At 44.3% G+C, this 15,171-nt stretch overlaps 1 protein-coding gene across 2 annotated transcripts in view; it reads left to right on the top strand.

Moving 5' to 3' along the window:
• The window catches only part of TEX11 (testis expressed 11), a 148,016-nt gene that overhangs the window by 58,162 nt on the left and 74,683 nt on the right, over positions 1 to 15,171 (top strand). The window contains exons 13-14 of one of the 2 annotated variants that reach the window (XM_084638556.1): positions 1,366 to 1,517; positions 1,687 to 1,785. In XM_084638556.1, coding sequence (XP_084494682.1) covers positions 1,366 to 1,517; positions 1,687 to 1,785 — 251 coding nt within the window. The remainder of the gene's footprint in view (positions 1 to 1,365; positions 1,518 to 1,686; positions 1,786 to 15,171) is intronic. The other variant, XM_084638557.1, reaches the window with a different exon arrangement.

The raw sequence follows: 15,171 nt of genomic DNA, 5'->3' as shown, positions 1-15,171 counted from the left end.
AAAAACCCCGAATATTGGGGCTGTCCCTATAAAATCGGGATATCTGGTCACCCTAGTTGTCCCTGTGCAGCCTTAATTTGTGCCTTGGCTTGGCAGCCCTGACTTGTGGAGCTGCTTCCTCCACTCTGTCCAAGCACAGCTCAGGGTGAATGTTGAATCAGGGGTGCTATATTTTTAGCTATACCCTTTTATCTGGAGAGATGCTGTAGTTCAAGGACTGTTTTAAATTTCCATTACAAATTCTGTTGTCAGGTCATCCGAGTTCAGGTAGCTTGGCAGTACTACGGTGCACTGAAGTGTGAGACGTTTGTTCAGAGCAACTTGTGCCAATTGTTTCTCTGGCATGTGAGTTCAGACACCGATGTGATGTGCTTGAGGCTCTGAGGAAGGAGATTATACTTTCTTGGGCCCCAGTTATGAAGTTGTGTTGGCATTTATTTGGCCTATCTTTCAACAATTAGATAAGAGAATGTGAGAAAAGGAGCAAAGGAGCAAAGGGAGATTTCTGGCAGCCAGCAGGAAAGCTATGATGGACCAACAAAAGCTATTTTGAGGGAATCTCCTCCAGGATTCTCCCATTTACTCCATAGACACTGTGACCACAGATATAGTTCTCTTGAGGGTGTTGCAAAGGGCTCCCTTCTGCAGGGTTTGAACATGTTATCCCATAGTGCTTCTATGACTTGCCAGCAAAGGATTGAGCATAGTGCCAAACTCTTGTCCCCTATGTGATAATACATTTCTAGACTGTCTTAATCAAGGACTTAAGCTCTTGAAATACTATTCTTGGGGCCTGCAGTTCTGGAAACAAACCCATAAAAAGGTTAGGTTATAAGCAATATGTCTGTGAGCAGGGAATTCCCATTTCCACACTGCTGTCCTCTGTTTCTCCCTCTGTGTTTATGCAGGATACATATCTTGGAATCACATAGGCTATCGAGGTTAGAATTTTAGCCTTAATGCTGGATTTATTTCCTTTTGGCAGGGTTAACCAGACTTTGAATGTTTCTTAAATGTAGATGTTTATGGACTGACATGTTACAGGGGTGTCCTGGAGCCAAATGAGCAATTACTGGTTAGGGCACTAGTTCCCAGTCTGCTTTGTTGACCACAAGGGATCCACAGAGCCTTTGAGAGTCAGGAATTGAGGGTGGCTCATAGAAGCGGTGGAGCATCTTTCTGCTATGACCTGGTCCTCAGAATGAAAAAGCTGGAGAATCACTGGGTTAAACCATCTAGATTCTTTTCTGTGAAAAGCAATCTAAGTGAAAAACATATTTTATGGGATGTATATATTGGGCCCCAGAATGGGAAGTCAACAGCTCCTTCTGCACAACTCCCTTAAAAATCCATCTCTGTGAATAGGGAATTCGTTGGTTTTGATTTTCTGAAGTCCATCTCTGGGCGGTTTGCGTCGTCACCTGACCTCGGAAAAATCATTTTACTCCACATCGAGTTTCTGTTACAGAGGATGAAGGAGCCTCTAGCCAAGCAAAAAATTGAAGACATCATTACAGGTCAGTGTCCAACTTCTGTTGTCGATTGCTGATGACAGGGCTTAATTGACTTAAGCAATTGATTTACCTCTTCTCTCTCCTTAACCCCTACTCTCCTCCTCCTTCCTTTATATCTTTTTCTTACTCTTTGTCATGTATTGTATATGGTAAATTACATATTTATTACTAGCAGGTCATGCTGCTGTACCAGATTTGGACTGCTGGAGCTTCCTTCTCAGAGAGGTGCAGACTGATGTGTTCACTATAAGATCCTTTAATGTTATGCCAGGTATTCACTGAATGCATCCAATGAAGTGAGCTGTAGCTCACGAAAGCTTATGCTCAAATAAATTTGTTAGTCTCTAAGGTGCCACAAGTACTCCTTTTCTTTTTGTTAAATAAAGTATGGTTTCAGAGTAACAGCCATCTTAGTCTGTATCCACAAAAAGAAAAGGAGGACTTGTGGCACCTTAGCGACAAACAAATTTATTTGAGCATAAGCTTTCGTGAGCTACAGCTCACTTTATCGGATGCATTCAGTGGAAAATACAGTGGGGAGATTTATATACACAGAGAACATGAAACAATGGGTGTTACCATACACACTGTAAGGAGAGTGATCAGGTAAGGCGAGCTATTACCAGCAGGAGAGCAGGGAAGAAAAAGCCTTTTGTAGTGATAATCAAGGTGGGCCATTTCCAGCAGTCGACAAGAACATCTGAGGAACAGTGTGGGGGTGGGGGGGGCGGGGGCGGGGGTGGGGGAATAAACATGGGGAAATAGTTTTACTTTGTGTAATGACACATCCACTCCCAGTCTTTATTCAAGCCTAAGTTAATTGTATCCAGTTTGAAAATTAATTCCAATTCAGCAGTCTCTCGTTGGAGTCTGTTTTGAAGTTTTTTTTGTTGAAGAATTGCCACTTTTAGGTCTGTAATCAAGTGACCAAAGAGATTGAAGTGTTCTCCGACTGGTTTTTAAATGTTATAATTCTTGACATCTGATTTGTGTCCATTTATTCTTTTACGTAAAGACTGTCCAGTGTGGCCAATGTACATGGCAAAGGGGCATTGCTGGCACATGATGGCATATATCACATTGGTAGATGTGCAGGTGAACGAGCCTCTGATAGTGTGGCTGATGTGATTAGGCCCTATGATGGTGTCCCCTGAATACATATGTGGACACAGTTGGCAACGGGTTTTGTTGCAAGGATACGTTCCTGGGTTAGTGTTTCTGTTGTGTGGTTGCCGGTGAGTATTTGCTTCAGGTTGGGGGACTATCTGTAAGCAAGGACTGGCCTGTCTCCCAAGATCTGTGAGAGTGATGGGTCATCCTTCAGGATAGGCTGTAGATCCTTGATGATACATTGGAGAGGTTTTAGTTGGGGGCTGAAGGTGACGGCTAGTGGCGTTCTGTTATTTTCTTTGTTCGGCCTGTTCTGTAGTAGGTAACTTCTGGGTACTCTTCTGGCTCTGTCAATCTGTTTCTTCACTTCAGCAGGTGGGTATTGTAGTTGTAAGAATGCTTGATAGAGATCTTGTAGGTGTTTGTCTCTGTCTGAGGGGTTCGAGCAAATGCGGTTGTATGATAGAGCTTGGCTGTAGACAATGGATCATGTGGTATGGTCTGGATGAAAGCTGGAGGCATGTAGGTAGGCACAACGGTCAGTATAGGGTATAGGGTGGTGTTTATGTGACCGTCGCTTATTAACACCGTAGTGTCCAGGAAGTGGATCTCTTGTGTGGACTGGTCCAGACTGAGGTTGATGGTGGGATGGAAATTGTTGAAATCATGGTGGAATTCCTCAAGGGCTTCTTTTCCATGGGTCCAGATGATGAAGACGTCATCAATGTAGCGCAAGTAGAGTAGGGGCTTTAGGGGACGAGAGCTGAGGAAGCGTTGTTCTAAGTCAGCCATAAAAATGTTGGCATCCTGTGGGGCCATGCGGGTACCCATAGCAGTGCTGCTGATTTGAAGGTATACATTGTCCCCAATGTGAAATAGTTATGGGTGAGGACAAAGTCACAAAGTTCAGCCACCAGGTTTGCTGTGACATTATCGGGGATACTGTTCCTGACGGCTTGTAGTCCATCTTTGTGTGGAATGTTGGTGTAGAGGGCTTCTACATCCATAGTGGCTAGGATGGTGTTTTCAGGAAGATCACTGATGGATTGTAGTTTCCTCAGGAAGTCAGTGGTGTCTCGAAGGTAGCTGGGAGTGCTGGTAGCATAGGGCCTGAGGAGGGAGTCTACATAGCCAGACAATCCTGGTGTCAGGGTGCCAATGCCTGAGATGATGGGGCGTCCAGGATTTCCAGCTTTATGGATCTTGGGTAGCAGATATAATAACCCTGGTCGGGTTTCCAGGGGTGTGTCTGTGCGGATTTGTTTTTGTGCTTTTTCAGGGAGTTTCTTGAGCAAATGGTGTAGTTTCTTTTGGTAACCCTCAGTGGGATCAGAGGGTAATGGCTTGTAGAAAGTGGTTTTGGAGAGCTGCTGAGCAGCCTCTTGTTCATATTCCAACCTATTCATGATGACAACAGCACCTCCTTTGTCAGCCTTTTTTATTATGATGTCAGAGTTGTTTCTGAGGCTGTGGATGGCATTGTGTTCTGCACGGCTGAGGTTATGGGGCAAGTGATGCTGCTTTTCCACAATTTCAGTCTGTGCATGTCGGCGGAAGAACTCTATGTAGAAGTCCAGTCTGTTGTTTCGACCTTCAGGAGGAGTCCACCCAGAATCCCTCTTTTTGTAGTTTTGGTAGGAAGGTTTCTGTGGGTTAGTATGCTGTTCAGAGGTGTGTTGGAAAAATTCCTTGAGTCGGAGACGTCGAAAATAGGATTCTAGGTCACCACAGAACTGTATCATGTTCATGGGGGTGGAGGGGCAGAAGGAGAGGCCCTGAGAGAGGACAGATTCTTCTGCTGGGCTAAGAGTATAGTTGGATAGATTAACAATATTGCTAGGTGGGTTAAGAGAACCACTGTTGTGGCCCCTTGGGGCATGTAGTAGTTTAGATAGTTTAGGGTCCTTTTTCTTTTGTAGAGAAGCAAAGTCTTTGTTGTAAATGGCTTGTCTAGTTTTTGTAAAGTCCAGCTATGAGGAAGTTTGTGTGGAAGGTTGTTTTTTTATAAATAAAGTATGTTAAAGTATAAATAAAGTGCCACCTAGTGGCTGAACAGTATAATACAGGTTAGCATTCCATTACATATCTCCCTTTAAATTCTACATTCCTACCATTTACAAAATTTACACTATCACGGTGTCTTTGAAGTTCAGTATGGATCGGTCTGTTACATGTCTATGAATTATGCTAGTTTCTAATTACAATATTTGAAAGCATAACAGCTTAGTCATCTGGCTGTCCATTAGGGGCAAAGACTGGCTGTGGTTGGTTTAGAATCCTCAAGTCATCTTCTTGTTCTTCATCTGTCAGCTCTGTTGGTTTTGCTTTCTGAGGAACAAACTGTAGATGTCGATGGTTTCTGTTGATCTCTCTACTCGTAGTCTTGATCACAATGATCTGGATGCTGAATTATCTTTTCTTGACAACAGCTGGAGTTGTCCATCCTTTTTCTCCATCCAATTTGAAATGAACACGGTCAGAACCATCCTTTGGGTACGGCGAATCGGGTGACTGCTCTGGTCCCCATGCTTTGGGGGGCCCCACGGGCCGGCGTGGTCAGTCCTGGACGTGATGGTTCGGTCCCAGAAGTGATGGCTGCGTCACTTCTGCCCTGGGGCCTACCCCCCCAGGGATGGCCCTGAAAACACTCAACATGTTCTAGACCCGGCAGTTCTCTAACTGACTGTTGTGTATTGAAAAAGTGATCATAAGTTCTTTTTGCCTTTTTATCTGATTTGGCTACTCTCTTTGTGGCTAGTCACTTTGGAGATATGATTATTTTCCAAAGTTGAAATAGTAGTTCTGAATTGTGTTCCTATCAGGAGTTGTGTAGGAGTATATCTAGTAACTGCTATTGGCGTTCCTCTGTAATTGAGAAGAGCAAGGAGTGGCTCTTCCTACTGTCGGATTTTCTTGGCTGTCTTTACAACTCTCTCAGCTTCTCCATTCGCTTTTGGTGATGTGGGCTGCTAGTAATGTGATCAAAATCATATTTTGTTTGGAATGACTTAAATTCTGCTGCAGTGAATTGTGCTCTGTTGTCCATCATTAGTTATTCTGAAATACCAAAGTAAGCAAAAGTGCACTTCAACTTCTTGATAATACTGTGAAATGTAAGTTCTTTCACGTTCATTTATTCTATGTACCTGGAAAAATAGTACACTACAATGTAATGATGTCCTCTGAATTTGGGTAATTTTTAAGCTAGTCTTTTCCAAGGTCTGTCTGGTAGAGGTGTTTGTACGTGGTATGGTTCAGCATTGTCTTTTAAGTTCAATTGTACTGGATCTCCTTTCAAAAGTCCAGTATAATCAAATCCTCCGTTGAGTTCTTCCAACTTTCTCATTAGGCCCATCATGGCTGCCATGCTGGAGCTGAGAAAGTTGTTGGTCTTTAATCCTTTCATCAAATGCACTCTGAATGCAAAGCTTTTGTCTTTGTAAGTTATTTCCGTGGTTAAATGACCCATGCAGTTCAGAGTACAGTAACTCCTCACTTAATGTTGTAGTTATGTTCCTGAAAAATGCTACTTTAAGTGAAACGATGTTAAGTGAATCCAATTTCTCTATAAGAATTAACATAAATGGGGGGGCTAGGTTCCAGGGAAATTTTTTTCACCAGATGAAAGACTGTATTTTATATATTGTATATATATTGTGACAGACTCAGACCAGAAGGATATAAGAGAGTAGTAGAAGGCAGGTATATCAGCTTCAGAATGAGCAGGTCCCTGTTCCCTGGAGAGCCAAACAAAGGCTAATCCAGGCTAATCAAGACACCTGATGCCAATTAACCAGTTAAGGTCATTAGGTTAATGGGGACAGCTGGAACCAATCAAGGTCTCACTCATACTGCTTAAAAGTTTGCCTTTCCAGTTCCCTCGGGGGAAAGCCCAGGTGAAAGGAGCTGTAGGAGAGGAAGCATTGCTGAATCCTGAGGTAAGGGTGAAGCTAGGAAAAGGGGATCACAGGGAAGTGGCCCAGGGAATCAAAGCAGCGTCAGTGGTGAAGGGGAAACCGCCAACAGCTGCTACCATTAGGGTCTCTGGGCTGAAACCTGGAGTAGAGGGCAGGACCGGGTTCCCTCCTTCCCCCCATGCTTTACAGAGAGGGGAAACAGACTTTGGTCCCGGCAGGAGCCCAAACTACACCTACTGAGCTCTAAGGAGTAACATAACAGAGACTGTGGGTATTCCACCTTCCCACCTCCCATACTGGCCTGTGATGAAAGTAGCTCAATAAGCTGTGACCTTTGCCACTATACAAAGAAAGGGAGGTCATATTGAGGGCCCAAGTGAGCTTCTGAGGCCACCGATTCCGCCTGGAAGCACGGGACCCACCAATACAGGCTTGGAGCTTTGTCACAATATATATACACACACATATACACAGTATAAGTTTTAAACAATTTAATACTGTACACAGCAATGATGATTGTGAAGCTTGGTTGATGTGGTGGAGTCAGAGGATGGATGGATGGATTCACCAAGGGAAGGTCATGCCTGACTAATCTAATTGCCTTTTATGATGAGATTACTGGTTCTGTGGATGAAGGGAAAGCAGTGGATGTATTGTTTCTTGACTTTAGCAAAGCTTTTGACACGGTCTCCCATAGTATTCTTGTCAGCAAGTTAAGGAAGTATGGGCTGGATGAATGCACTATAAGGTGGGTAGAAAGCTGGCTAAATTGTCGGGCTCAACGGGTAGTGATCAATGGCTCCATGTCTAGTTGGCAGCCGGTATCAAGTGGAGTGCCCCAAGGGTTGGTCCTGGGGCCGGTTTTATTCAATATCTTCATAAATGATCTGGAGGATGGTGTGGATTGCACTCTCAGCAAATTTGCGGATGATACTAAACTGGGAGGAGTGGTAGATACGCTGGAGGGGAGGGATAGGATACAGAAGGACCTAGACCAATTGGAAGATTGGGCCAAAAGGAATCTGATGAGGTTCAATAAGGATAAGTGCAGGGTCCTGCACTTAGGACGGAAGAACCCAATGCACAGCTACAGACTAGGGACCGAATGGCTAGGCAGCAGTTCTGCAGAAAAGGACCTAGGGGTGACAGTGGACGAGAAGCTGGATATGAGTCAGCAGTGTGCCCTTGTTGCCAAGAAGGCCAATGGCATTTTGGGATGTATAAGTAGGGGCATAGCGAGCAGATCGAGGGACGTGATCGTTCCCCTCTATTCGACATTGGTGAGGCCTCATCTGGAGTACTGTGTCCAGTTTTGGGCCCCACGCTTCAAGAAGGATGTGGATAAATTGGAGAGAGACCAGCGAAGGGCAACAAAAATGATTAGGGGACTGGAACACATGAGTTATGAGGAGAGGCTGAGGGAGCTGGGATTGTTTAGCCTGCAGAAGAGAAGAATGAGGGGGGATTTGATAGCTGCTTTCAACTACCTGAAAGGGGGTTCCAAAGAGGATGGCTCTAGACTGTTCTCAATGGTAGCAGATGACAGAACGAGGAGTAATGGTCTCAAGTTGCAGTGGGGGAGGTTTAGATTGGATATTAGGAAAAACTTTTTCACTAAGAGGGTGGTGAAACACTGGAATGCGTTACCTAGGGAGGTGGTAGAATCTCCTTCCTTAGAGGTTTTTAAGGTCAGGCTTGACAAAGCCCTGGCTGGGATGATTTAACTGGGAATTGGTCCTGCTTTGAGCAGGGGGTTGGACTAGATGACCTTCTGGGGTCCCTTCCAACCCTGATATTCTATGATTCTATGATTCTATGAGGGTGGGACATTTCCCAGGGAATGTCTTACTGCTAAATGATGAACTAGCACTCGGCTGAGCCCTCAAGGGTTAACACATTGTTGTCAGTGTAGCCTCACACTCTACAAGGCAGCACAAATGGAGGGAAGAGACACAGCATGACAGTGGCTGCAGACATTCCCTGTGAAAACTGAACGTGATGATGAACCCATGCTATCTCACTGGAGCGCACCACTCCCTCCACTTTCCAAAGTGCTGGGGTGTGTGTGCATGTGTGTGTGAGACAGAGACACACACACTGTCTCTCTGTGTGTGTGTGTGTGTGAGAGAGACAGAGACAGACACACACACTGTGTGTGTGTGTGTGTTAGAGAGAGAGAGGGAGAGACAGAGACACACATCCTGTGTGTGTGAGAGAGAGATGCGCATTGCCCCTTTAAGTATGTGGCCCGCACTCTAAGTACACTACCTTTTTAAGTAGATCAGCAAGTTGACAGCAGCTGCTGCCAGCAAGCTCCTTCCGTCCTGAACCCTGTTGTGTCCGTCCGTCCCCGCTCAGTGGAGATGGGATACAGGAGCGGGGAGCAGGGGGAGGGGGACACCCTGACATCAGCACTCCTCTTCCCCCCCACCCACCTGCACAGCAAGCAGGAGGCTCCTGGGAGCAGCTCCAAGGCAGAGGGCAGGAGCAGCACATGGCAGCTGGGGGAGGGACACTTGAACTGCCCAGCAATTGATAGCCTGCTAGGCGGCTGCCATATGGGGACCTGATAGGGGGGCTGCCGGTCCACCCTGGTTCCAAGCCCCAACCAGCTCCAACGGGCTGCTCTTTCTGCAAGCAGTGGACAAAGCAGGTGGCTGCCAAACAACGTTATAAGGGAGTGTTGCACAGCTTTAAACAAACATGTTCTCTTACTGATCAACAACATAACAACAAAACAACGTTAAGTGAGGAGTTCCTGTACCTCTAGGGCTAATCAGGACTGTGGCTGATGACTTTAGCTCTGGGAGGGGTTGAAGGTTATTGTAAGTTGTCAGTCCCTTCTGAGAAGACTCGGATGTCTGCCTGTGAGTCAGTTTTAAAGTCAAAAAGAAAAGGAGTACTTGTGGCACCTTAGAGACTAACCAATTTATTTGAGCATGGTTAGTCTCTAAGGTGCCACAAGTCCTCCTTTTCTTTTTATGAATACAGACTAACACGGCTGTTACTCTGAAACCAGTTTTAAAGTCAATAGTCTTTCCATGAATATTCAGTTTCACTTTCCAGGGAGACTCTGTGTCATCACATGTGACAGATCCGAGAAACAATGGCTCTTGATTGTAATATCGGTCAACTCCCTGATTGCTTTGGTACAGCAAACAACTGCAAAATGTCCATATTTTGTGCATTATTACACTTTGCGCCTTTTGCTGAACATGCATCATCTCTTGGGATATGAATTTTTCCACATCTTTTGCATTTAGGCTGTAATGCTTTGGTGTTTCACTGCAATTTGTCCCTCTTAGCCTCGGAGTTATCTCTCCTTGCCTCAGGGGTCTTTATGGTAATGACTTGTAGCACTCATGCTGCATCTCTTAAGAGCATCTAAGGCCTGTGCTATGCTAGGAATTTACATCGGTACAGCCACGTCTCCCAGAGGTGTGAAAAACTGCACCCCTGAGAAACATAGCTATACTGACCTAATCCCAGGTGTAGACAGTGCTAGGTCAATGGAAGAATTCTGTCGATCTAGCTACTGCCTCTTGGGGAGGTGGATTACATATGCTGATTGGAGAATCCCTCCCATAGGTAGTGTCTACACTGAAGTGCTACAACGGCGCAGCTGTGCCACTGTAGCGTTTTAAGCATAGACAAGTCCAAAGAGAGTTTTTTGTTTTTTTCAAGTCTGGCAAGTTGCTCTTAGTTTTTGCTGTGTCACCAGCTCAGACTGCTTTGCTGTTTGAATACTCTTTCATAATCCACATTTCTCGGAGACATAAAGTTTGCATCAAACGTACCCAGAGCCTTTTCATAGTTATCTTTATGACTGTCTTCAGTAAAGTCAATGGATTTAAAGAAATGCTCTGCCTGTTTCCCCATATCATAAATTGAAGAGCATACCTGTATATCTTCAGTTTCTTTACGGAATTCTATAGCAATTCAAAATCTTGCAAAATACTGCTTCCAGTCTGTCCATTGTGAAGGTTTGTCAAAGCTGAAGTTCTCTGGGACATTAAAGAGCAGCAAGTTGATGAGATCCTGCATCTTTTGTGGCATCATTCCTGTTATCTGCAACCTTAGTTGCTGTTTTCCTTCTGTTACTGTTCTCTGGCACTAGTTTACTTCTGAAACTATGTCACATATTTCTGGTACATGGTAAGTTTTAGGGCTGCTATTAGCAGGTCAGGCTTGTGTACCAGACATAGACTGGCCACAGAGCTTGCTGCTCAGAGAGAGAGAGAGAGAGAGAGAGAGACCAGATACGTTCACTGTAAGATCCTTTAATGTTCTTCCAGGTGTTGCTGGGGTTAGGTTAAATAAGGCATGTTACAGCACCACCTAGTGGCTGAACAGTATAATACAGTTTAGTATTCCATTACACTCTCCCTCTTGTAAGGAGAGTGATCACTTTAGATAAGCTATTACCAGCAGGAGAGTGGGGTGGGAGGAGGTATTTTTTCATGCTTTGTGTGTATATAAAAAGATCTTCTACACTTTCCACAGTATGCATCCGATGAAGTGAGCTGTAGCTCACGAAAGCTCATGCTCAAATAAATTGGTTAGTCTCTAAGGTGCCACAAGTACTCCTTTTCTTTTTTTGTCTCTGGGGTGGAACTCATACTATATGTTTACAACAGTATTGCTCATTCTCATTGTAAGCATGGGCCTGTCATTGACAGGTAATTAAAGATGCCTCTCACTGTGGTTGTTCTTCAAGTGCTTGTCCGTATATATATTCCAGTGTTGGTATGCATGTGCCCATTGCACACCAGAAGGATGATTTGGCCAGCAGTGTCTGTTGAAGTGACTCATTATTAGTATTTACTATTGTGCTAGGTGGTGTACAAACAAAACAAAAAGAGAGACTGTCACGAAAGCTTATGCTCAAATAAATTTGTTAGTCTCTAAGGTGCCACAAGTACTCCTTTTCTTTTTGCGAATACAGACTAACACAGCTGTTACTCTGAAACAAATAATTTACAATCTAAGAGTAAGACAAGAGACAACAGATGGAAACAGACAAACTGGGGGAATACCAGGAAACAATAAAACAGCATTGGTCAGCTTGATGGGCTGTGGTCTCAGCACACCAATAGCCTAACCATTGTCAAATTTTTTTATAGGCTTCATGAGAAAGGAGAATTTTAAGGAGGGATTTGAAAGTGATGTGAATATCCTTGTGCTTCCAACTGAGTGCATAAAGGGTGGGTCACCCCAACTTCCCTCAGAGTTTGCAGTGATTTCCTCTTTGCACACTGCATGGCCTCTTTCTTATGCAAATTTATGTAAATAGATAGGTACTTAGTTAAATTAGTTTAGTGATAGAGTTTCCTTTTTTCTTTGTAAGGAGACTGGTTTTTGTTTCTTTATGTGGGAGGTATTCTTGGTACTACTTCAGTCATCATGGCCGAATATAAATCCCCAGGTGTTAAAGACTACCCATTCGTCACAGGAGCAATGCCCTTGAACAATGAGCATTCTAGATATTTGACTTTTCTGGGTGTGGCACATATCACAGATTGATGTGCCACCTGCAGATTGTTCTCAGAGAACCCAGAGGGTGAGAGAGTCTCATCAACAATTGCTGTTAGATAGATTGATGCATCCAGCCTCTGACATTGGTCTGCTGGGGTGGAACCATATGATTAGTTGTCTTAAAAGAGTCTTTCAGCTGCTGCCGCTAGAGGACATGCCATCTTGAGTGTACAAGGCCCACCATCTAACTCAGATAAATCCTCAAATGACAGAGGAAGAAAGGTGCACAAAATTCAGAGAGAGAAGAGACAGAGATCTTCTCTTCCGGGCCTTTCAGCCTGCAAGAGCCATAAATTCTCTGCTTTTTTAACCTAAGGGTACTTTGAGACCAAAATGGGTTCTTCTAGCTTCTGTTTAGGCAGTGGACTCCGTCCCTCAGGATTGGCTACTCTGTTAACTCAAAAAGAAAAGGAGTACTTGTGGCACCTTAGAGACTAACCAATTTATTAGAGCATAAGCTTTCATGAGCTACAGCTCACTTCATCAGATGCATCAGCTGTAGCTCACGAAAGCTTATGCTCTAATAAATTGGTTAGTCTCTAAGGTGCCACAAGTACTCCTTTTCTTTTTGCGAATACAGACTAACACGGCTGTTACTCTGAAATCTGTTAACTCAGAGATCCTCCATTTTTGACCCTGCAATGTTAAAATTCCAATGTTGATGACTGTGGCATAGGTGACTACTGTTCCGATGGCCCCTGTACTGACTGTTTCAGGATTGTCTTGTCCAGTACTGACTTTAGCAACACCATTATTCTCAGAACTGACATCTGCATTGAGTGTATCACAGACATCGACCTCACCCAGTGCCAAGGGCCTACTTGGTATTTAAGGATCTCTTTATATCCTTGGTACTGGACTTACCTTCAGGGTCACTAATAGGGGAATCTGCACCGATGTCGGTATCAGCTCCAGTACCTAGTAGATCTTTGATAGTCCCAAGAACACAGTCAGGATGGTTGCCAAACACACCAACCGGTACTGCCCTGCCTCTGCATGAGGGGCATTCTTTCTCCAGTCCAGAGGATGAGAACAGCAGACAAGCTTCATCAGCCAGATCTCTTGGGTTGAAGTATTCATGGTCATCCATGCAAGGCAGGGATTCTTTTTTTTCACTATCAGGGACACAGGAACCTAGGAAGGATAATCCTTGATATCCTCCCCTTGGACACCAGCCTGATAGGTTTATCAGCTCCCTTGGCCTTATTGGGCCCCTTGAGGCATCCCTTGTGCTCAGAGAATTCCAGCTTCTCAATTTGTTTCTTGACTTTAGCAAAGCTTTTGACACGGTCTCCCATAGTATTCTTGTCAGCAAGTTAAGGAAGTATGGGCTGGATGAATGCACTATAAGGTGGGTAGAAAGCTGGCTAAATTGTCGGGCTCAACAGGTAGTGATCAATGGCTCCATGTCTAGTTGGCAGCCGGTATCAAGTGGAGTGCCCCAAGGGTCGGTCCTGGGGCCGGTTTTATTCAATATCTTCATAAATGATCTGGAGGATGGTGTGGATTGCACTCTCAGCAAATTTGCGGATGATACTAAACTGGGAGGAGTGGTAGATACGCTGGAGGGGAGGGATAGGATACAGAAGGACCTAGACCAATTGGAAGATTGGGCCAAAAGGAATCTGATGAGGTTCAATAAGGATAAGTGCAGGGTCCTGCACTTAGGACGGAAGAACCCAATGCACAGCTACAGACTAGGGACCGAATGGCTAGGCAGCAGTTCTGCAGAAAAGGACCTAGGGGTGACAGTGGATGAGAAGCTGGATATGAGTCAGCAGTGTGCCCTTGTTGCCAAGAAGGCCAATGGCATTTTGGGATGTATAAGTAGGGGCATAGCGAGCAGATCGAGGGACGTGATCGTTCCCCTCTATTCGACATTGGTGAGGCCTCATCTGGAGTACTGTGTCCAGTTTTGGGCCCCACGCTTCAAGAAGGATGTGGATAAATTGGAGAGAGTCCAGCGAAGGGCAACAAAAATGATTAGGGGACTGGAACACATGAGTTATGAGGAGAGGCTGAGGGAGCTGGGATTGTTTAGCCTGCAGAAGAGAAGAATGAGGGGGGATTTGATAGCTGCTTTCAACTACCTGAAAGGGGGTTCCAAAGAGGATGGCTCTAGACTGTTCTCAATGGTAGCAGATGACAGAACGAGGAGTAATGGTCTCAAGTTGCAGTGGGGGAGGTTTAGATTGGATATTAGGAAAAACTTTTTCACTAAGAGGGTGGTGAAACACTGGAATGCGTTACCTAGGGAGGTGGTAGAATCTCCTTCCTTAGAGGTTTTTAAGGTCAGGCTTGACAAAGCCCTGGCTGGGATGATTTAACTGGGAATTGGTCCTGCTTTGAGCAGGGGGTTGGACTAGATGACCTTCTGGGGTCCCTTCCAACCCTGATATTCTATGATTCTATGATTCTATGATCTGCATCTCAGTCTGGACCCAGTTTTCTCCCCTCAGCTTCCTGAGAAGGAATCATGTGCCTGATTACATCTCATGAGGAATTACAAACAGGGAAACATCCTACTTCTGCTCACATTTCTTTCAGAAGAAGTGGTAATGTCAGAATTATCTGTGTCCACTCAAGATAACTGTAACTCATTTCAGGCTGTGATGAGGAGAACTGCCTGTAGTGATTTCTGTAGAGGTAGTCCAAGACAAACCTCACAAACTCCCTTTTTGAGTTTGTCAACACCTCTGTCCCAGATTGTTTGTTTCTACCCATAAATGAGGGTCTGTTAGACCCTGCCATACTACTGTGGCAAACCCCTGCCTTGTTGTCCTCAACATCCATCAGGGTAGATTGCCAATATAAGGTTCCCTCAAAAGATTTTGGAGAGTTTTATACTAGGGCTGTCAAATAATTGCAGTTAACTCACATGATTAACTACAAAATTAATTGCAATTAAAAAAAAGTAATCATGATTAATTGCAGTTTTAATTGCACTGTTAAACAATAGAATATCAATTGAAATTTATTAAATATTTTGGATATTTTTCTACATTTTCAAATATATTGATTTCAGTTACAACACAGAATACAAAGTGTACAGTGCTCACTTTATATTATTTTTATTACACATATTTACTCTATAC

The sequence above is a fragment of the Lepidochelys olivacea genome (genome assembly GCF_965140295.1).
Source record: "Lepidochelys olivacea isolate rLepOli2 genome assembly, chromosome: 9".
Classification (NCBI taxonomy): Eukaryota; Metazoa; Chordata; order Testudines; family Cheloniidae; genus Lepidochelys; species Lepidochelys olivacea.
Note: the sequence above shows the minus strand (reverse complement) of the source record. Positions and strands in the feature narration are given on the sequence as shown.